At 43.6% G+C, this 22,151-nt stretch overlaps 1 protein-coding gene across 5 annotated transcripts in view; it reads right to left on the bottom strand.

The window, feature by feature from the left end:
* The window catches only part of LOC131443958 (microtubule-associated protein 4-like), a 65,582-nt gene that overhangs the window by 18,609 nt on the left and 24,822 nt on the right, over positions 1-22,151 (bottom strand). For 3 of the 5 annotated variants that reach the window (XM_058614094.1, XM_058614165.1, XM_058614240.1), the window contains exons 6-10: positions 7,296-7,675; positions 6,328-6,510; positions 3,709-3,823; positions 2,667-2,726; positions 2,257-2,510 (exon numbers count right to left, since the gene is read on the bottom strand). In XM_058614094.1, the coding sequence (XP_058470077.1) occupies positions 2,257-2,510; positions 2,667-2,726; positions 3,709-3,823; positions 6,328-6,510; positions 7,296-7,675 (992 nt within the window). Of the gene's footprint in view, positions 1-2,256; positions 2,511-2,666; positions 2,727-3,708; positions 3,824-6,327; positions 6,511-7,295; positions 7,676-15,065; positions 16,970-22,151 lie in introns of those variants that run through there. The other 2 variants (XM_058614324.1, XM_058614405.1) reach the window with 2 other exon arrangements.

Here is a 22,151-nt window from a genome sequence, read left to right as displayed (position 1 = left end):
GAAAGGTATAATTTCTGCTATATGTGCCCAGCCATGGAAAAACCAAGAACAAGTCTCCTGAGGGGCATTTTGAGTTATTTACATAGTCTGAAAGTGTGTGGTTTTCTCGTGGCTGGTCACATATGCACTGTTGTGGAAACATCTGCAGAGAAGAAACCGCCATCCAAGTTGTGTACGAAGCCGGACACAACTTGATGGTGAAAAGAAATGCCCGCTACTTCAGCATCCATCGTGTCACTAAATCACGTCTGGTGTAGACACAGCATAAGTAAAACAAAAGTACTTGTTCCATTATTAAGGACAACAATCTCTATTTAATTGTCCTTTGAAATGGAAGAGAAGTAGTAACCCATTTATTTGGGTTGGAGCCACATTGGCAGATGTTCAAGCGAATCCAAACCTCTGTCTTTCCAGCAACGATTCTTATGCCAGAAAAGATGTACAGCTTCTTCTCCACCATGTTCTGGACCTACACGAGGGGAAACATCCAGTGAAAGGCTCCCAGGAGGGATCCTTGCTCAGATGCCTGCACCGCCAAATGTTTCCTCATATGATAAAGGTGACGGCTCTGTATTGATTCGTCTGTGCCTCGTCCCTCTGAGACAACAAATGGACTCAATTCACACCAGAAACTGGCCACCCGGAGCAGAACGGGGTCGCTGCATCCTCTCTCTGCGCGGGTCAAGCCTGTACCAGACTGGCCGTGTACTTTACAGATGAACTCTCACCGACTTATTGAGATGTCATTTCCACACGTCTGGGGCTTTTTTTGCACCAATGATTTCTCAAATGCGTATTTACTTCTGTGGTGACAGGTTTATGCTCAGTCTCCTCGACCTTCAGCGGACTGATGTCCGCATTCACGCTGTCTGATCACTGACATTCTTGGTCATGTGAGTTGCTCTTCAGTTTCTCCTCACCTGCCACACCAGCGCACATGGTGCAGCCTCGAGATCGCCGACTGTGTGCTCTGTCAACCATGACTTCACTCACAGATGTCACTTTAGTCGCAGCTCTTCCCAGTGAAGCGGCCACCGGTGAGTGCAGCTCCCGCCATTTGAGCCCCCGCTCATTGAATCTTCTTTCAAAGTCATTTTTAGAGATTGCCATTGAGATAGAAAAATCAACATCAACTGCATCCCCTTAGCATTTTTACACACGCACACACAGAGCCTGATTGGATGTTAATTGCTCGCTGAGCCCCCTCTGTCGAGGCATCCGGAGGCATTTTCCCTCAAATACGTCACCAGTCCATGTGATATTTGAGGCTTGTCTGGCAGCAACTGTTGTACTGTGTTTAACAAGTGGTTGAGAGATTATTTTTGTGAATTCAGTGATTTGATTCCATCGAAAAGAAAGGCACAGAAAGTAAAATGACACAATGAATCCTTATGTTCTTCACAGATAACTTGATAAGACGGGGTCAAATGTTTGTAAATCATGACAATAACGGTGATAATGAGCCATGTGTTGTTGTTCATGGTGTTTTATGACAGGTAGCATTGGTTATATTGAATTACGGCCTCTATCTTCCAATTTACCTCAATAAATGATGTAATATGTTACTATTGGCGTGTTTCCACTGTCTGGACTCCACTCGACTTGCCTCAGCACAGAGAAATGTGTGTTTCCACTAGCATAGTACCTGGTACCAGGTACTTTTTTTAGTACCCGCTCTGGCGAGGTTCCAAGTGAGCTGAGGCGATACTATGCGTCGCCTCGCCAGACTGCCGGCCACTAATTGGTCAGTGTCCCGTCAAGGGAAGAGACGTCCGACACAAGAATCAAGCCAAACAATGCCGAAGTGTAGCTCAGTTAAAAAAAAAACAATCCTTAAAAACGTGGGTTAATCTCCACCAGTGAAATGTCTGAAATTGCTATATTTAACAGAGGAGTCTGGTGTATTTAGTGACAGCACTGCTGATCGTGTTCCCTGCCACTGAAGTAATGAACAAATAGTTTTAATTAACTGATTATAATGATTCAGTTACACTGAAAACAGCTGCTTTACAAGTCACTAGTCACTCGTTTGTGTGTGTCGCGTGTAAAACGAAGTTACGGCAGTTTCATGCAGCCGTGCAGTGATGACTCCGCCCACGTTGAGGAGGTACTACTATTTGTAAAACCAAATTGAGTTTCCATCGAGTAGAAGAGTTGCAGGTTTAGTACAGAACGGATCGTGACAGGTTCATCAATACACTGAATTATTCATGATTGTAAATGAATGATAAATAAAAATGTTCACTTCTGTCCTACCTTTCCTCCCCCGGGCTGATACTTGATGTTGTCTATGGACCCGATCTTGGAGCGGACGTTCTTCAGGTCTGGTGTCGGGGCGTTGATGGGACGTGGGGTCCGGTTAGTGCGTGGCACCGGCGGCTTCTTCTCCAGCGGGACCTGCTTTGGCACGGGGGGTTTGGTGATGACGCGGCGGCGGTGAGCGCTGGAGTCCCCGTTCGTTGAGGGAGTCGGAGTGGCAGGAGTGGTGGAGGAGGCCGGGCGAGGACGAGCTACGGAAAAAAGGTTGAAAATTTGCGTTTTTACAAACTATTTGAAACAGACATGGGTTCTCCATGGATATTCAGCTGCATCATGCAAATTTACCCAAATTTTATGCTGACAATCTTTTGTTTTTCAACCCTTTGTTGTTCCTCTGAGTTTGTTACCTGGAGTCTTGGGTTTCTTGGCGTCTCCCGTCTTGCTCTCAGCCTTGTCATTCTTGTTTGCTGCGTAGAAAAGACGGCAAACACAAATTTCAACACCTCTCCATTTAATCAACGGATGATTAATTGATTAACAGTGAATCAGGATGAAGGTAGTTTTCATGTAGCTTTACCACTTTTTTATGTGAACATAGAAAGATACCAGAAAGATATTTTTTCTCTGGGAAAACAACAATAAAATCTCCTTTGTTATCTGCGTATAACACATAACTATTGATTTACTGAACAGATATGTTGTAAGCGCTGCAGCAGACAAAAAACAAATTTAATTACACTCCACCTTTAAAGCTGCACTAATCAATATTTTTTATATTAAGACTTGATTCCGCTTACGTGACCTTTAACCTGTTTTTAGCAGTTTTACAGCACAATGACGGATGGTTTATTCTCTTTGCTTTCATCAGCAGCTATTTTTAACATGGACAAAAAAATCCAATGCCAGAGTCCTGCATGAAAAATCCTTTATGAGATATTCTTTGTGCACGACATGTTCCTGATTGTTAAGACTTTCTCTCAGATTTTTATCGAGACAGTGTGTCCAAATAGTCCCCAGGCCAAAATAATGGAATTTACTCATGCAAATCAAATAAAATATGAATCTCGAACCATTTTCTCTGACGATGCTAAAGTAAAGTGCACAAAGAGAAGATAAATGGCCCGTTTGCCTTAACAGCTCAGACTGAGTCATAGTTGCCTCACATCGAGAGGTGAGATGCTGTTTGTGATGTGATAAAAATACCAGTCAGGTGTCTTCAAAAAGCCGGTGATTGAATCTGATAAGGGGGTAACATATGGTAGCAATTCAGTTGTCTCGTTGCTTGGAGTGAGTTTTTCTAGCGACCGAAGAGAGTTCAGGTCCTGGTGCATGGGGGTCACACACCTTGCAATTGAAATTACTATGATCCAGTCAAAGCTGTGGAGTGGAGATAATTGTCATGTCACATGGTCTGGTTAAGAAGGAGGGCAGACACACGGGAGCACATACCGGCAGCTTTGCTCGCAGTGGCCGCGGAGGAGCCGTTCTTAGTGGCAGGTGCACGTGGTGTGGGTGTGGCCTTTGGAACAGGTGGGCGTTTCTCAGCCGTACCATTTTCTGGAGTCTGGGAATCAGAAGAGTGTGGATAGAGCGAATAGTAAATATTGTAGATAGGTTGTTAGTGTAATGTTCAGCCATGCTATCGTGCAACCATGACATGAGTTACGAATAAAAACAGAGAGAGGGAAGACAGTGAAAGACAAGGAAAAGGAAAAAATTACTTAGATCCTCACTAATTCAGACAATGTCCTCTGGACCATGGAGGTATAAAAACCAAAAATTCTGTCTAGATTAGTCATGACTAAAGTCATTCTTGTTTACACTAGCTTTCAAGTTGAAAAGCTCAGTTGGATGATATAATATTAGTAACCATCAATAAAAGAGTCTTGCTAACCTCACTGATTCAGCTAAGTTTAACATCAAATCAGCTTTTTCAGAGCTGCTAACTACACTGATCGTGGTCAACAGATCAAATTTAAGTTACAGGTCAGCTAATGACATGCAACTCAATCTCATTTGAATGAAAACATGTCAACAAACGTGCTTGTTGTGAGAGAAGGCTTTCTATTAACGGTGTCTAATGACTTTTGCCCAGAGGACCAAAGTCGCTTAAAATGGAAGCCACAGCCGAATTTACTGACAGCTGCTCTCGGTGGCCGCAATGTTGGATGTACTGTATCCAAAAGATGCTGCTGTAGATGTCGCTTCTCTGTTGTCGTCGTGTTAAGCCTGGAGATTCTGTAGCTGGACAAAACAGCGAGATCGCCAGACGCGTCTGCAGAGCAGTATGTATGGGCAACATGATGTAGATGTCATCATCAAGTGTCAAGTCAAGTCAAGTCAAGTCAAGTCAAGTCAAGTCAAGTCAAGTCAAGTCAAGTTTATTTCTAGAGCACATTTAAAAACATCCAGGGTTGACCAAAGTGCTCAAATCAATAGAAACATAAAAGTAAAACAGTAAAATAGTAACATAATACAATAATACAATAATAAAATCCAGACAGAAGTGTCCAGGTTGACTATTCTTATCCTCAGTCAAGGCCAAAGTGATTTAAAATGTCCAAACTTCCATGAGTAACTCATTCCAAAGTTCAGGGGCAGCTACAGAAAATGCCCGATTGCCTCGTTATTAGACCTCAGAGCTCGGGTGGAGGGAGGAGCAACACAGGTGTGATGTGGTCCCTTTTCTTTTTTTTCCTGTCAAAAGGCAAGCGGCGGCGTTCTGGACTAGCTGGAGTCGCTGGACAGATGACTGAGTCTAAGCCAACACACACAGTATGGACACGTATGTGACCATGTGGATTGTACATGTCGTCTGTCCAAGCTCTAGATAGGACAGTATATTGGAATGGAATAGAATGAAGGAGCAGGTATGAATGCAAAGACCCACCTTTTAGTATGAATGAAACCACAGAGAAGTGGAGTGGGTGGAGTTACCAGAGGACAGGATAAAAGACATTAAGGACAACGGTGAAGGTTCAAGGAGGTAAGCAACAGACAGACACCTCCTGACGGTTGATCTGATAGGAAAAAGATCCCAAAAAGCCCAAAAAAAATCCTGTCCTACATCATACACCAGATACCAGGAGCAAATACAATAGACTCTACAAAAATAATCCAGCATCCTGACACTGACACATCCATAAATACACAGCAAACACTAACACTTATCTCCAGCGATTCTTCAAAAACTGTTGGGCTGTATGTGTGATCAACAAAATCTGTTCCGGGAATCTCCCTGGTGATTCTCTCTAGTATAATCGCTTCAGTAAAGTCTCTGGTAGATTCACAGTGAATGAATGGAATGGAACTCTACCTCCTGGTCTGCATTCTCCGGAGAGTTTCCTACTATTTTGAACTATTTGTGTCTCAACGACGGACGGACTGTGAATAAAAATGGATACAGTGTTCTGGTTGCAAAACACACTCCCCGTTGAGGAGCCTTTGACCAGCGTTGTGCCAGTTTTTGCAAATGGAAATTCACACATGCCACCTACAACCAGGTGTCCAATAACATGTGCTGTGCTTCCTCGTCTGTGCACCTGAAGACTTGAAACTAACTATTGAGTGAGAAAATATTCACTGTTGAAACATTACCTCCATTTTTACATACAGTCTTAAGTCTCACCTAGACAATGTCATCCTGCCTTCGTCATATCTCTAGATATAACGTGAGGATCATGTCTGAAGACAGCAACTGGGCTGGGAGTGATGAATAAAAATAAGAAGCAGATAGAAACACCTTTGCTGACTATAAATACCAAGTCCCAATGGGACGCATAACAGAGCTAAGATCCCACGGGACGCACGAGCACCTGCTGATGAATAAACCCGTCACAGTGGCAGATAACAAGGAGCAGACCAGTTCAGATAAGTAATACGCATGGAAATCCCGGCTGACAGTAACATTAGACAGGAGGCGCACGAGGAGACGGGGGTGAAGGAGCATCTGGGACAGATATGGAAGTCCAGTGTGGTCAGATTCCAGACATCTGAGATGTCTGGCCAGAGCACTGCTGTCCTTTACTGTAATGTTAGTATATTTTACTTGGATTGGGGTATACTCACCTTGGCGGATGCCATTGGTGGTCGCTTGGCAGCATTGGGTGTGGTCTGCTTGGGTACAGGGCTTTTTTTATTGGCTGAGGTGGGGGCAGGGGAGGGGCGTTTGGTCGTGGTGGCCTCACCATTGGTGGAGAGGGTGGATGGACGGGGTTTGGCGGAGTTTGGTTTGGCCGGACCCGTGTCAGGCTGGTGGTGGGTTATGGAAATAATTGGATACCACAATAATAGTAAAATTAAAGAAAGAAAGAAATATAGATAGATAGAAAGACAGAGAGAGAGGGAGTTTGGACAGACAGAGAAGAGATACACGTAGATAGAGGAAAAAAAAGCAGAGGTGAAATCACTGATTGCAATGACAGCGTGGTATGACAGCTCGGCCTGCAACCATTATGGCAGCAGGCCATTAATCATAGCACTGGAAAACAATTTATAAACGCTCACAAGCAGCAAATTGGAACACTGCAAGCCTCAAATGTGATAATGAGGGCTAAAGGTAGAGATTGATATGGAAATCTGGGATTCGAGATTGCACATATTCATACACAAACAACGCATATGAAACAAAAGAGCAAATGACTGGGTTGGTAAAAAACAAAGATTTAAAATGTACTTTAAAGAACAGAACATGACGTCAATTTTGTGATATTATGTTTCCATTTAAAGGAAAATAGATTATACAGCATGACACCAGGAGCCTGGCTTGCAGGTGACACCTCTTAACTTCTCAAAATGGTGGCAGCCAAATTGCAATTCTAGTGGCATCAAGAATGGGAATCTTATGGGTGACATCACCCCCCAGGGATTGTTCTAGGACATAACTTCTGCCTCCTAAGTGTCTAAATCTCAGCTGGTCTTGTGAGACATTTATACTCTGACAGGGGGAGAGTTAACCAGCGTGACCCTGAGGTGACGGGACTGTTCCTCTGTGCACAGCAGAGTGGTTGAATATTCTGTGGTTGTGCGTGACCCACCTTGCTCTTGCTGTCAGGGCTCGGCAGAGTTTTGCTGCCATTGCCTGTCAACGGCTTGGCGGGGCCTTTCCCTCCCTTCTCCTCCATCTTCTCAGCCGGCTTCTTCTCCTCCTCCTTCTTCTCGTCTTTGTTGGTTTTTTCGGGCTTGTCTACCTTCTCCGCCTTCTCGTTGGCCGTGTTCTTCTCCACGTTCATCTTCTCTATCTTCTCTATCTTCTCCTCGTCTTTGAGAATCTTGTCAGACTTCTGGTTCTTGTCGGCTGTGTTGTCTTTCTTCTGCTGCTGCTCGTCTTTGTCCTTCTTGTCAAAGGCGTCGATCTTCTCCGTCTTGCCGGACATGAGATCCATCTTCTCCTGCTTGTCCTTGTTGTCAGACTTCACTGTAAGAGGAAGAATTACATTGTCATTGGTTATTTTTATCAAAAACATAAGAAGTACGGAGGGGGGGAATATTTTTGCTTTTATTTATTAACTACAATGAACATTACAGATGAAAAAAGGTGTACGTTTCTGTCAATGAAAATGACAAGTAGCGACTAGTATTACAGTGTGGACGCAAACAGATTTTATCCACCCACCAATATTACTAATACTACATTTAATCTATGACACGTTAGGGCTATATATGCTACGTTATCTTGGCGTTACACAGCCTTTTCCAAGTGGAAACTGTCTGCTCATTCTCCCGCACCCAAGTCCCAAGTTCAACAAAATCAGTATTTTTTGGCTCTTGGGTCAACTGCTGCCTCCATTAATGAGTATTTGTAACTTGGGTAAATCCAAAGGAACGATTTCAAAGCAGTGGAACAATAACTCGCTGATTTTCTCTGTGGATTTTGGAGCAAAACATTCAGTTTCCTGTGGGAAAAGGCTGTCTAGCAGTGAGTTAAAGGGGCAAACATATACTAAAAATAGCCCTCACTTGAGCCTTTTGCAACCACATTTTTTTTATAGTGAAAGTGCAGGTTCTGGAAGATTCTACTTCTCTTTTAGTTTCACCCAGTTTGTGTGTGTGTGAAACCTACTTACATCACTGGTAACAACCTTGACCTGATTCTGTCACACAAGGATAGTGGGTTTTTCTGATCTGACAGCTCATCCCGTCAATCACATCATGTCAGATCACCACCGTATCATATCTGATGTGACACGAACCCGTCCTCCCTAAAAAAATGGTTCTGACATCGTTACCACCTGACAAACTGTAGCAGCTCTTTAACCGTTATTTAGCGGCGGTTCTGGCTCACTTCACAGTAGCTGCGGGATCTATTGATTCGCCAGTCACCGCTCTGTCTGTGTCTCCTGGATTCAGTTGGAACTCATATATAAAAACAACGACTTGGTGGCCAAAGAGATTCATCTGTTGATTCATTTGGTTCATAAAAATGTCGGTCAGTATTTTTCAATCCTGGAAAGGATGATGTTCTCAACTGTCTTGTTTTTGTCCACAAACAAAAAGATTTATTTGTCATATGAAGCAAAGAAACCAGAAAATTCACATTTACATTTCACATTCTTAATTTCTTTGCTCCACATTACAAAGAAATCATTAAAACTGAATCATTTTGGTTTGTGGACAAAAACAAGACATTGGAGAACATCATTTCCACAGTTGACAAACACTGAATCAACGTCTTTTAACGTTTTCTGACATTTTTATGGACCAAACGATAACTCGATTAATCCAGAAAATAATCGTCAGATTAATTGATTACGAAAATAATCGTTAGTTGCAGCTCTATTCACATTTAAGAAGCTGGAAAATCAGAGAAGCTTGTTTTAATTCTTAAAAAAAAAACACTCAAACTGATGAATTATCTATTATTAATAGCTTAAGCAAGTCTGCAGGAGATTTAAATGGAAATGGAATCATTCATCATTCACATCGCAGCCACTTAAATTGGCATTAGGTATTTCTCTCAGATCATTCTCTACGTAAGAAATCCTGTTAAATAACTTTTCCTACCCATTCTGATGCTCAGTTTGAACGTCAGCAGGTCGTCTTGACCGTGTCTACATGCCTTTATTTGAATAGCTGATAAAATATCTGCACTAACAAGCAGCTGAATGTGTGTACCTAATAAAGTGGCCGGTGCAGGTATTGTCTGAATTCAGTGGTTGCCTCCTTCACAGGAGAAAGACTACTTAGGTGACCACCAGGGCAGGTGCTCTTTGCTGGCTGCATGGACCCCCAGAGGATCGACTGAAATGAGATCTGGTTTATGGGGGGGGGGGGGGATTTCCCAATCGCATTAGAGTCGTCGCCAAGCAACACAGCTGCAGCCAGACATGGCGCAGATCACTCACGCCACATTTGTTTGTTTTTCCAGATTTCAAATTAGTTTTAACTTTTGTCGTCATTGGCCGTTACCTCCTTTCAGAAAACCATTTGATTTTAGTGCACAATAAATCTTGGGACGCGTGGAACCACGTGTTGGATAGGAAGGAAACATTTATCAGCTGCATTTGCCAGAGCCCACGTAATGGGACAGCTGAGATGCGGCACTGTGAAGCAATCAGAGTTTTTTATTGGACAGTGAAGTCTCTGCTTTGCTTTGTTCTCCCGACACCCAGAGCTAAGTGGCTTTATTTACAGAACTTTTTATTTACCTCTGTTGTGCAGAACCAATCAATGTGGCTGTTTCAGGAAGTTAAAGTTCTCCCAGATTATGGTCTTCATGTATCAAAAATATAATCTCTTTTTCCCATATTAAAACATATCTATTGCTTTCCTGGAAGGGGTGGGGGGGGGGGGGGGTGATATCTCTTCTCTTCCTGTTTCATGAGCTTTCTTCCATTCTTTGCATTTTAAAATATATTTTCTATCGTTTTTTGGGAACCAATTCAAGAGGTCAGGGGTCAGGGCATGTTATATTCGCCACAGGTGACAGCTTCCGGAGGCTTTGGCAGAAATAAACAGATCGAGCTGATGTAAACGCAGATGTATCAGTTACTGCAGCGGCTGCATAAAACTCACACCGACGTGCTTCATGAATTTTAATGTGCATGATTGTGAGATTGTTGGGAAGTGTTTGGGTCCTGTCTAAATTTTTTGTATCTGACAGCATAAAGATTTACACTGCAAGAAGAAAACTGCAAAGTAGTCTCCCCTTTTTTTGAACTTTTCAGGTCGAGTATTTCCGTCGGTAAACAAAAAATCATTATCTTCTCTGGTCCAAAATGCTTCAAATTCCAAGCAGGTGCCTCAGCTTCATCATCTCCTGCCTGCCTGCTTTGTCATATCCGTCTCACCAGTCAGACCTTTGCTTTCAGGGCCTGTCCACTACATTTGTTCCTAGTCGCTTTTAGGGGCAGTGACAGAAAAGGCCGGAACGTGCCAAGAAATAAAATTTCAAAAATCGATCCTAAAATGAATAGGAAGCCAGTGGAAGGAGCGCAACACATTGTAATGTGTACAAAGTCTAGTGTTACAGCGCCACTTACAGGCTTGGCATATGTACTACAGTGTTTTCTGAAACGATGGAAACTTTTTGAAAACGACAAAGAAAAACATTTTGTCCCATTTCAGTGTGGATATGTCCTTACATCAGCAACCTAAAACTCATCTCTGAAAAAGCAGGAAGCAGGAAAACCTTAAATCCGGCTCACCTGTCTCTCTGCCCCGCACATCACTTAACCTACAATCATCCTCTGCTTAAATCACATAATCGTTCCGTTACACAACAACTATAACCCTACCTCTGCTCTGGTGCTTTTGACCTTAAAAGCCTAAAAACATTGTTGCACTGAGGCAAATGAGGAAAAAGAATCTCTTTTCCTCCTTGTCGAAACTTGGTGCTGCTGACAGTTTGGCGAGAGCATGACAGCTTTTACAAAAGTCCCTCTCTAACATGCAGCAGTTTGCCCCAGGATCTGCAAAGAGACTTTCATATGTCAAATTGGATAAAGTTACTTTATCTACACCATTTTTTTTATCCCAACACAAATCGGTTTCGGGGGTTTTGTTGCACCTGCTATTTTGCACCACTGTATATAACTCCACCTCTACTAAATCACCCAATATGACTCATCCAATTTGTAACTGCTGGCTGTGACAACAGATGATCCATCTAGTGACGTGCTGTGGTACTCAGCTGCTGGCACGCAGCTGCGCGTGCGAGACAAACAGGGAGTCAACCGCCACGTAAATTAGAGCATAACTAACACAGACATGAAGCTGGTGCAATGATATGTTGCTGCAGGCTGCCTTCACACACACAAGCCAGGGAAGAGTTGTAGATGTCTCGTACTCTCTTAAATGTCACTTGATTTATGTTCTGATGAACATTTATCAAAAGAGAACTCGATGAAATCCTTCCTACAGTAGATCAATTGTGAATTGTTGTTAAAAAATGGTAAGGGAAACAACATCACATTCAGGGCAGACAGTATTTACCTTTTCAGGAATTTGGGTGTACCAATTAAATAGCTACTAATAACAGCTTACAAACCATGGACATATATATATATATACATATATACATATTCATATACAGTGTGTATATATATATATACATACTGTATATATATACATATAGAAATGGACATTGACTTCTAGTTGCAAAAGAAAGTCACATTTTAAATAACTGAAATTCTAGGTAGGGACAGGTTTTCCTACTTGACAACACAGGTGTCCACTTACTTGTGCCGTACTTTATCGTCTATTTTCATCTACAAACAAAATTTACAAAACGGACATCGTCTTCTATCGGACAAGACCTGAAACTAGCGACTGAGGCCATTAACTCCTCAGAAACAAAAATGTATCGTATGTAATCGGAGCCCCAAGACAAACAGGAGCATTGGAAAACCAGAGGCCAGCACTGGCAACGTTCACTGTAAACAACAAAATCATTCACAGACGGTTTTTTTTCTCAGTCTCTGTCGTCTGCTGTGATTTGGTTTTAGCCATACTGTTGTGCATTTGTTGTGCAACATCTCTGTTTGGCAAACAAAAGGCAATTCCCCTCAAATCAAAGTGAGAAGCCCCTTTTCCCATAAACTTCCATTTTAGATCTGACCTGTTTCCCACAGGTGTCTAACCCTGACCTTCCCTCTCATATGACCTCACATCCATGAGTATTTTTCTGTATTTGTTTGTACTGTAAAAGCCCACAGAAACACAATTTAAATATAAAAATACCACTCTGCCTCTCAGTTCAATGCAGACTGCAGGTAGCTGGATTCCTCAGTTTAGTGTGTTATCATTGTTAGAGGCTGTGTTCATCTTTGCACGTGTGTATGTGTGTGTGTCACATTGTGCAGCTGCGATCTATTTTGGTGCTAAATAAAGAAAAAAACACACGCGCACACACGCTGACTACTGACAGTGAGTCTGTGGGAGTGTGGGCCTTTAAAAAAATAAATAAAAATACGTACGATTCACGTCAGTTGAAGCTCCAGTCACGCACACACACACACATCTGTGTGAGCTCACACATGCAACGCTAGAAATAGCTGCTCTATATTTGAATGAGTGCAGTCAGAGTCAATGTCTAATCAATGCCCCAGCTTTTTCCCTCTGTCGACAGCGGTCTAAAGAAACAGACCGCACAGCTCGGTGGAAGACAAATTACTAGATGCAGAGATAAACATAGAGTGCACACGGAACAGAGGTGATAGAAGACATCACAATGAGGAATTAACTTTGTTATCAGGAGCCACATATTCAGTGAATAATGTAAATCAGTGCTCGTTCATGATCCTCTGCTATCTATTCTCACACACTCTTCCCCTCTATATTCATCCGTTATGTCACTGTTTCACAGAATAGACAATAAAAGTCCTTAGATGTGATGACGCCTGAGTGACATTTGTGCAGTTAAAGGAGATACAGCGACGATCTGCGCACTGCACGGCAAAACCTATTTCCTCTGCATCGATTTACCTTATTAGATCCTATCCTATTAGAGGAGGCGACTGCGATTTAACGGACTTTAACCTTTGAGACAATGAACGTTTTTCTTTTGGGTCCTTTTTGAGTCCAAGCTAAGTGTGATTTTTATCATTGGATCAGCTGACCCCCCGAGTCGACTGAGCAACAGAAGGCACAGAGGTCATTGTCGTTGTGCAGCAGTTTGCTACGCGTACCTGCATGAATGTAGGAATGGAGGCATCTGAGGGAAAACTAACTGGCTGAGAAGATTTGTCTTCATAAAGACCACATAGACATGTGTGGTCATGGTTTTGGAGTCTTTTCTGTTTGTCATGCTAGTTCCACCAGACCGGATGGGAGGAGCTGGTTTGAAAAGAATGAGACAACAACACAAGCAAAAAGAAAGTAAAGGGAATGTAATCTGCAACAACTGCAGTAATATGAAGTAATTAATCACCCCAAAACTTCCACCAAGGGTTCAAAAGACTACACCAAAATCAGAACTGAAGAAGCCTTTTGGATGAGAGTCAAAACGTCTTCAGGGACCCAACAGAAGTCCAGTTGCCTTCGTTTTCAGACTACCGCAACCTGGATGAATGAGAACCTACCTAGACATTTTCATTTGATCTACGTTATTGACAACTTAGTTGTTCAAAAAAGGTAAAAAAAAAAAAACATTATTGGACTGTAATATCGGTATCGGTAGACGCTCAAGGGTGTAATGTCAGCAACAACTGAGCCAATGACAGTGAAGTGTAACAGGTCAACAAGGATATCCAGACAAAAAAAAAAAAGGGAACACACAACAGCAGCATGTGTTGAGACAGAAGAGTCATTATGGAGGGGATTAATGAGGTCCTGCAGTACAGGCAGAACACTGAGTTCTAACAGACCAGGCCAAAGTGTATAGGTGTGTGTGTGTTGTCCAGTGAGTTGATAAAAGGTGGATGCGCAGTGACACGGCACTCTGACGTGGCACTTTTCAACTTGGAGGTTGCACATTTATCAAGGGTGACCTGCAGCCTACACAGTTCTGCCGGCTATTAGAGAACTGAAGGAGAAGCTTTTTGTAGAGTATAAAGATATAAACATTGTTTTACTGTATTAAAAGCTGCAGTAGGTGATTGCTTTAAAAAAAAGTAGGTGATTGTTGGGATTCATCCCAAGGACGTTGAAATACAACAATTTTAGGATTACAGGCCACTGTCCTGAGCCCCTAATTAGATGAGGACATGACACTTTTATTCCTGGTTGTTGTCCAACTGTCTTTTAGACGTTCTTTTTTGCAGAGTAGGCAGTTGTTGCAGATGCTGTTTTAGTCATAGGCAGATAAGGCAGAACTGGAACAGTCCTCATGATCTGTTCTGGTTGTAACTGTAGTTCCTGGCAAAGAAAGTGTTAAAATTTTACAAATCACTTTGGTTTTTTTCAAATTCTGTGTGTTGATGAGGTTATTAGCAAAAAACTGACATTTAATTTACACTTGCACACAAGTGGTGTTGTGGTGTACAGCAGCAGAGCTTAGTCACATGGCCGCCACAGACATTGCACCTATAGACCAGAGACGCTCTCACTCCTCCAAGTTTGAATCTGTATCTTCATATTTTTAGCAGAAGCAAAGCTTTTTCCACACTGTGATACACATGATCAAATCTTTGCCTCACAGTCGATAAAGGACTTTTAAAGGGGCTACTGCAGCTCCAAAAGTCTCCATAATAGTCTTCTATTGAGTAGGTTCTGATTCGTTGAGTGGTTTTTCAATGGGCGCTGAAGGCCATCGTTGGGTCTAGAACCAAAATAATAAGAATCCACAAACAAAGCGATGATTAAGTTAGTCCTGGCTGGTAAAACTTCACCAATTTTATGTACCACAGACACAGGAAGAAGCCTCTTACCTGTTGTGCTTAGTGGGTTATCCCGGTTGCTGTTCACAGACTGCCCTGCAGGGGTCGGAACAGTAAGTAAAAAGTTGGTCTCGCAGCTCCCACTATGCCTCTTAGGGGGTGGGGATGAAGGCAAAACAGGCGATGTCATCAACTGAGACGACATCATTGTTGCCACGGCAGCGGCGGCTTCTGCACTGTCCATGAGAGTGAACGAGCGTCGGACAGCGACGTGCGGGTACGGTGCCCTCGGTGGACATGCTAAACCCATCACGGTAAAATCTGGTACATTGGGCGTCATCAGTGGCAGGCCTCCAATACTGGTGGGGTACGTTCCAGCCATCACCAAGGGAACAGACAGGTGCGAGCAGTCCGACATTGCACGTCGCACTGTAGTTCGCTGTGGTATTTCGCTGCCTTGGCTAGGTTTCCCATCATTAGCGCGGTTTAAACCCAGTGACACGTCATGGATTGTGACCCGACTCTCCGGTTTGTCCCTATTAGGTGAAAAATCTGCCCCAATCCCCTTCTTATCAGCGAGGGTTAAATTTTCTTTCTCCATAGCACTCTTCCCTCCGACATTAAGATCAGATGTGTTCGCTGAGGCTGGTGGTTGGCCTCTGGGCCCTGCAGTGGCAGCTGCTTTACCCCCCGTCAGGTCAGCAGCAGGAGGAGCAGCAGGTTCAGAATCAACACTTTGCTTTCCTAAAGATGGCTTCAGGGTTTGATTGCCACTCAGACATGGCGCTGAATTTTCTCTCAGACTTCCCAGAAGGCTCCCACAGTTAGTATTGTCCGCTTTATTTTCTAGACGTGAACTGGTATCTCCAGTCAAGAAAGGGCTCAGTGTGTTTTTCTCTCCAGGAGCAGGATGGGAGCACTGGCCTTGTGAATCCACTTGATACCCTTGGATGTATAATCCATCTTTGCCTGTATCACTTTGTCCAATGTTTGGGTTTGTGGTAGATTTACAGTCCGGCACAGACTGAGGAAATGATCTCCCAGGTGAAATAGAGGGGGAGGGTACTGAAGATGAAGGGGAGGAGTAAGAGGACAGGGGACTGCTTGGGCTCTGTCCCGCACTCCCTAATAAAACCCCTGCCCCTCCCAACCTGTGTCCATCCTCCCTCAGCCTCCCCCTTCTCGATCCGTCGTCCTCTACCTTCAGTGCTGGCATGTTGAAGCTCTGAGTGGCCGTTGACTCTGATGTAGCCCCAGACAACCTCCCCTCTGTCCTGCTTCTCCCCGACATCGCCTCATCATCTGCTGAAGTTATTTTGGAGCCCACTTGGGTATTGTCGGCAGGAAGTTGCCCTCCTGGTGCCATCTGGCCTTGGCAGTGCCAGTCACTGTGCTGGACAGAGGACGTGCTGGAAGGTGACAGCATCGAGGAGGCCAGGACCGTGGGGATGTTGGCAGCAGAGAGAGCATTGGGAGGTTTGTGTTGCTGCTGTTGTTGATGCTGCTGCTGCTGCTGTTGATGTCCACTGGAAGGTTGTCCGTACCCGCTGCCACCACTAATAACACCAGGCTGTCGCCAGGATGAACCAGACAGGAAGGACATTCTGCTGCTGTGTTGTCAAAAATCCTCCCGTATTGCTCTTTTTTTTTCTTTTCACTTTCTTTGCCCTCTCTTTTTCTTGTTGTAATTTTGGATCTTGTTTTGCTTTCTCTTCAGTTTGTCCTCATGTCTTCTGCTCTTCTCCGTCTCCAGCAAGAGTCTTGTCCAGGAGGTACGAACGACCTCAGTGTCCAAACTCTTATAAGCTTGCAAAGTAGACAAAGCAGTAAGTCCTTTCTCTTACGTGATGCCAGAGTTGTCTGCGTGCGCGTAACTATGCAGTGTATAAAGTGTCTGTGTGTTTACCGGCGTGAGTGAGAGTGAGTGTGTGCGTGTCTGTTCATCTCTGTTTCTCTCTGAGCACTGCACAGATCAGCTGTGGGGCTAAATTGCACCTTGCTCTCCCTCCCTCTCCCTTTCTCTCTCTCTCTTTCTCTCTCTCTGACATCACAGTCACGTGACAGCAGACGGCATATTCCCTCATTCGCAGGAGCAAAATTTCTAGCCCTTGGTGACACACGTGCACAAGCTTGCACATAAGAATCGCACACTCATGCACACGCGCACAGTGGCCAACATACAGGGCGTGCGCGCACAAAAACAGATCACTGGCTGTCACAGTTACTCATCAGCCATATGACAGCCACTGCCCACTGGTTGATGCACAGTGAGAGACAAACATGACTGACTGAAGTCCATCATCATCATCGTCATCTTCCTGACTTTCAGCCAATAACCACCACAAAGAAAAGAAAACATTTCATACATATTTTCAGGCTATAATTAATCACAAAACCCCACACTGGCGTCATGAGACGAGGCGACACATTCCCCCCTTAACAATGCAATTCACACTTAAACTTATCAAGTTCTGAGTTCACCCACTTACCATAATTATCACGCTTGATTTAGCTGATTACATTGTTTGGTTTGACTGAGTAAATGTGCAGTGAATTGTTCGGGCAGAGTGGCTTCAATGATGATTTTCAATGTTTAAAAATTGATTTAAGTTTTCTTTGCATTGACTCTGTTTTCAAATGAAGGAGCTATGGGTGTCGCTTAGCCCAAATGGTATAATTGAAGGCAATGGTAGAAGAGAGAATAGACGCCAAGATCAGGTGAGTCAGAACGCTCCTGAACACACAAGCCATTTGGCAAAAATGTTTGTGTGTTTCATTAAAAAGAAAGACTTGTGATGGACCAGAACTCTGTCTAAAATAATAGACAAAAATAATGAGAAATAATGGTTTTGTTGCGCTCAAATTCAAATTTCAGGGAAACCGTTGTGGTGTAATTTCCCTAATGTGACATGGTGAAAGTGTTTAACGTGCAGAAAAGATAAGCAGTTATGGCTCACAAATTGTGAACAATGCTAGCTTGATTGCCAAGTAGCAGCAGCACCTGCGATAAGGGAAGCTTTATAATTAGCAGTTTGATATGTGGGTTTTGAAAGCAACGCACGACAGATAACAGAGGGTGAAGCAAACTACGGCTGTTACCTCTTTGAAGAAACAAAATCGCTGATAGTGACTTTGAGCTAAGGGTCAGGAAACTCCCTCGACGTACTCCCACAAACATAAAGCATAACCGCTAACGGTGAAAGCAAGATCAGCTTCTTGTGCTACATTTTCAAAGAGCATTAGCCGAAGACTCAGCGATTCTGGCCAACTTTGGAATCCTCTAACAAGTGAACCGATCACAAACCCCCGGCACGCTAGAGGTGAGCTTCCTTAAACGTCCAACACGGTGGCCACCGAAGACCAGCTGTCTTTCGATCCGACTGTTGCTTTCATCTTAACCCTCTTTATCTTGATTTTGTCTGTAGAATTGTCAAAAAAATGTTCAATGAGTGAGTGCTTCAACACCATTTTTCAAGATAACTTTCACTTTCAATATCTGGCAGTTATTCCACTGTTTAGGAATTACGATAATGAGAAACTTCTACCAATTTATCCTCAACATCGCGCAGGGTGAAAGGCGGGGTCACACCCCGTTCATAGTTTTTGAATGTTCTAGATATCACAAACTGTCTAGGAGTTACGGTAATTTTAAAAAACATTTTCCACATTTTATGGACCAAACAAACCCTCAATCAATCGAGCAAAATAAACGTCAGTTGCAGCCCTAGTTGCTTTAAAAGGGCTTTATGTGCCTTGAACAAGAGTCTATTTTTGGTTTTGTAAGGAAAAACCTGTCCAGTTTATGCAAATGTGGACTGTGAGTGTTTTAGCCTTGTGCACAGGTGCCACACTTGGCAAGCTGCACTACTTTCTGAGGGAAAGATTGCAAAATCACACATAAAGTCGAGATGTTTTTTTCTTCTTCTCAGGAGTGAATATGAGTCACACAATGACAGCTGCAGCGACGCAGTGGTCATATACTAATCACACAACCTACAAAGAAGAACCATGAACCTATGCAGTAGAACAGAATCTTATGAAACATCAATCCCGGGCCGCATTCCAAACGGACGAGCTGGTTCGATGGCCCTCGTGGTGTTGGACGCTGGCTCGTACACGCGCGGCCGCAAGGACACCGAAGTGGAGCTGGGTGATCATTAATGTTGTCAGCTATGCACCTGTGCTTTGACTGCTGTGGTACATCAAAATGTCTGCTGCTGTGAAGAGCGTCTGTCTTTGTTCCACACACATCCAGAGCCGAATTTAAGGAGGCTTGTGTGTCTGTGTCTGTCTGTCTGTCTGTCTCACTGTGCACTATTAGCTTCGCAACACTGGTTATTATGGCAATTGCTGCCATTTGCGCTGGTTCTCTCGAAACGTTTCTCTCAACTCCAGCCTCAGTTGAGAACAAGGCGGTTTTTTGTAGGAACGTGGCTAACTGCTCCTAATTGGCAGGTAATCAGCGGTCACTAAGTGTGAAGTATGGCTCCAGTGCCTTCCTGACATGGAGTAGACCACAATCTCATTTCCAGTATGCTGAAAATGATTTGGTCCAAGTCTGTGAAGACTCAAGCCACATCAAACAATCAGAGGACAGGACGAGGTGTTCATCCTGGAAGAGGGAGACAGAGACCACAGACAGCACTGCTACAATTCAAGTTAACAGGTTGACCCCGTGGACATGAAACTGAGGTAAATGAACCCCGATCTCCGTGACAACAGGCGTCTTTGTACCACTCTCACAAGCAAAGAAATTGCCTCTAATTGTTCCACATTGCTCATTTCATGGCAGTGTTGTGTGTTCTAAGCCACCACAGTGGTAGTCTTGACGGAGGCAGAGGCAGTGACAGCTGGTTAATATCTCCAACCACCTGGAATATTCAGGTGTCAGATACGAGGCAGACACGGATCACACCCTCGCTTTGAGAAAACGCTACTTTAAACAAATGGACAATATTGGTGTCTCCCTCTGTGTGTCCAACAGTCGTTAACGGTCTCCCACCGAAGCCCTCAGCGACCCGAGGCATCCACAGCCTGCACCAACACAACAACACTGTACTGTCCTGTCCTGTCAAGCATAACTGAAAATGAAAGAGCTTTATTACATAAGCCTCCGTAAACAATTTGTCTACTGTAGCCAGCCACGGAGAGGGAGGGGGGAAGAGGAAGGAAAAACATTAGACAGTTGTTTATGCAACAGGCTGGGAAACAGTGGGTGAAGGGAAGTTTCTGTTGAAGTTTGGGTCACTGCTGTTCTTTTTCTCTGGGAGAAATTGCTTTGTCGATGCCAGAGAGATTTTCTGAGATTTGAGATTATGGAAAGGCAACGACAACCTAAATAATGACTCATATCATAACGCTGAAGTAGACGACCTACAGGAGCAGAAGACCACACCGGGTGCTACTCCTGTCACATGATTAGCTGTGTACCTATTAAAGTGGCCGGTGAGTGTATATACTCCAGTAACTGTTTGTCTTTCTGTTAATCACATAACTGTCCAATGGTTCCCGTGACAGGGTTCAAACTTGGCAGCTGACTTACGCACCAGTGTGTCCAGAGCACACTCTGATGCTGTTTTGCTAAGAAATACAAGAGATGTCCTTCAAAATGCAACAGGTATGATGGTGAATTCTACACAAACGAGCCATCAGAGGGGGAAAAAACTACACTAATTATAATAAAAATGTCAACATATGCATTCGTTAAACACATATTCATACAAGTTGGCCTCCGAGGCTTTGTAACTGACTACTTATTTGCATGCGTAGATTTAATGACAGTGGTTCCCAACATTTTTTAATTGAAGCGCCGCTTGCTTGTGTCCAAGACAAACCCGACACACACCAGAAGAATAAAATTAATAATTACAAAAGTTTATATGCAGAAATAAACAGCAGTGGTGGGTTTTTGTTGCTCTTATCAGAGTGTATATGGATAAAAACTGTCCTGTGCCTCCATAAAAATCCAAACCAAGAGATATTTTTTGATACTTTTTGGTATTTTTTTTACATTTTCTCAGGCGTAATTTTGTTTGTACAGATGCCAAAAAACGCAATACGGTATAACTACTACCTGACCTGATGAGACTTGCTTATGTAGTGATGGTCACAGAGGTTCAGAGGTCACAGAGGTGTTGATACATAGTGTAATACATTTAAAGGTAGACGAAAAAATAGGTTTTAAATAGTGTGTAATTTGGGATTTTCTAAAATTAAATATGCACAAATATCCTTTTAATAACCTCTGAGCAGACAAAGCTCTGCGCCCACCTATGTGAGCTCTGGCTTGGACCCCAGGTTGGGAACCATGGCTTCATAACACCGTTTATGTTGCATTTCTGCAGTAACTTTAAACAGTCGAGCGCAAACAAGGTCGGACAAGTTTAACGATTATAAATTGGAGCGTGGTGAATATGGCTCCCCGATGTGAAACTGTCCACATCGCCCCAAAAATAAGAAATAAACTTTTTGGCAATTTAGCAACTAACAAGCTCAACCACAGATAATCTCTCTGTGGGAGGAACACAAGTGATGTCTAAATACAGCAGCAGCAGCAGCAGAAAAAACAACAACAACAATCAAGTTTGAAGAATACATAAATAAACGAATAAAGGCTTGATTGGTATCTGACGGTGTAGAGTGTTTTCATACACGCAGACATGGAAGTTCTCCTTCTCAAGGTCACACACTGTTGAACATCAGCATGAGATGGAGGAAAGAGGATCAGCTGATTACCCATGCTGCTGGGCCGAGAGAGAGGGAGAGAGAGGGAGGGGGGGAGTTGTAGGTGAGGGGAGGGGAGGAAGTGAAGGAGGGAGGGGGATCTTGTCAGAGCGTTTCTATTTTTATTCTTCAACCTCGCCGACTGTCACACCCAGTCCACCTCTCCGCCATCCCTCCATCTCTCACTCGCTGGAGTATTTTTGTTTCCACGGCAACCGCCTCCCAAGTCTCCCTGACGACGCCTCCGTTACTTCCCCCACCGCGACACCCCCATAATAACCCCTTGCAGTGATGATTACGACGCCAGCGACACGCAGAGTCTATAGGAACGAGAGGGAGCGGTGTCACATGTTGCAAAGTAATAAAAAGAGAGAGGGAGGGAGGTAATGGGGAAGACAGAGGGAGGGAGGGAGG

Source organism: Solea solea, chromosome 1 (assembly GCF_958295425.1).
Source record: "Solea solea chromosome 1, fSolSol10.1, whole genome shotgun sequence".
Classification (NCBI taxonomy): Eukaryota; Metazoa; Chordata; class Actinopteri; order Pleuronectiformes; family Soleidae; genus Solea; species Solea solea.
This window is presented reverse-complemented; position numbering and strand designations above follow the sequence as displayed.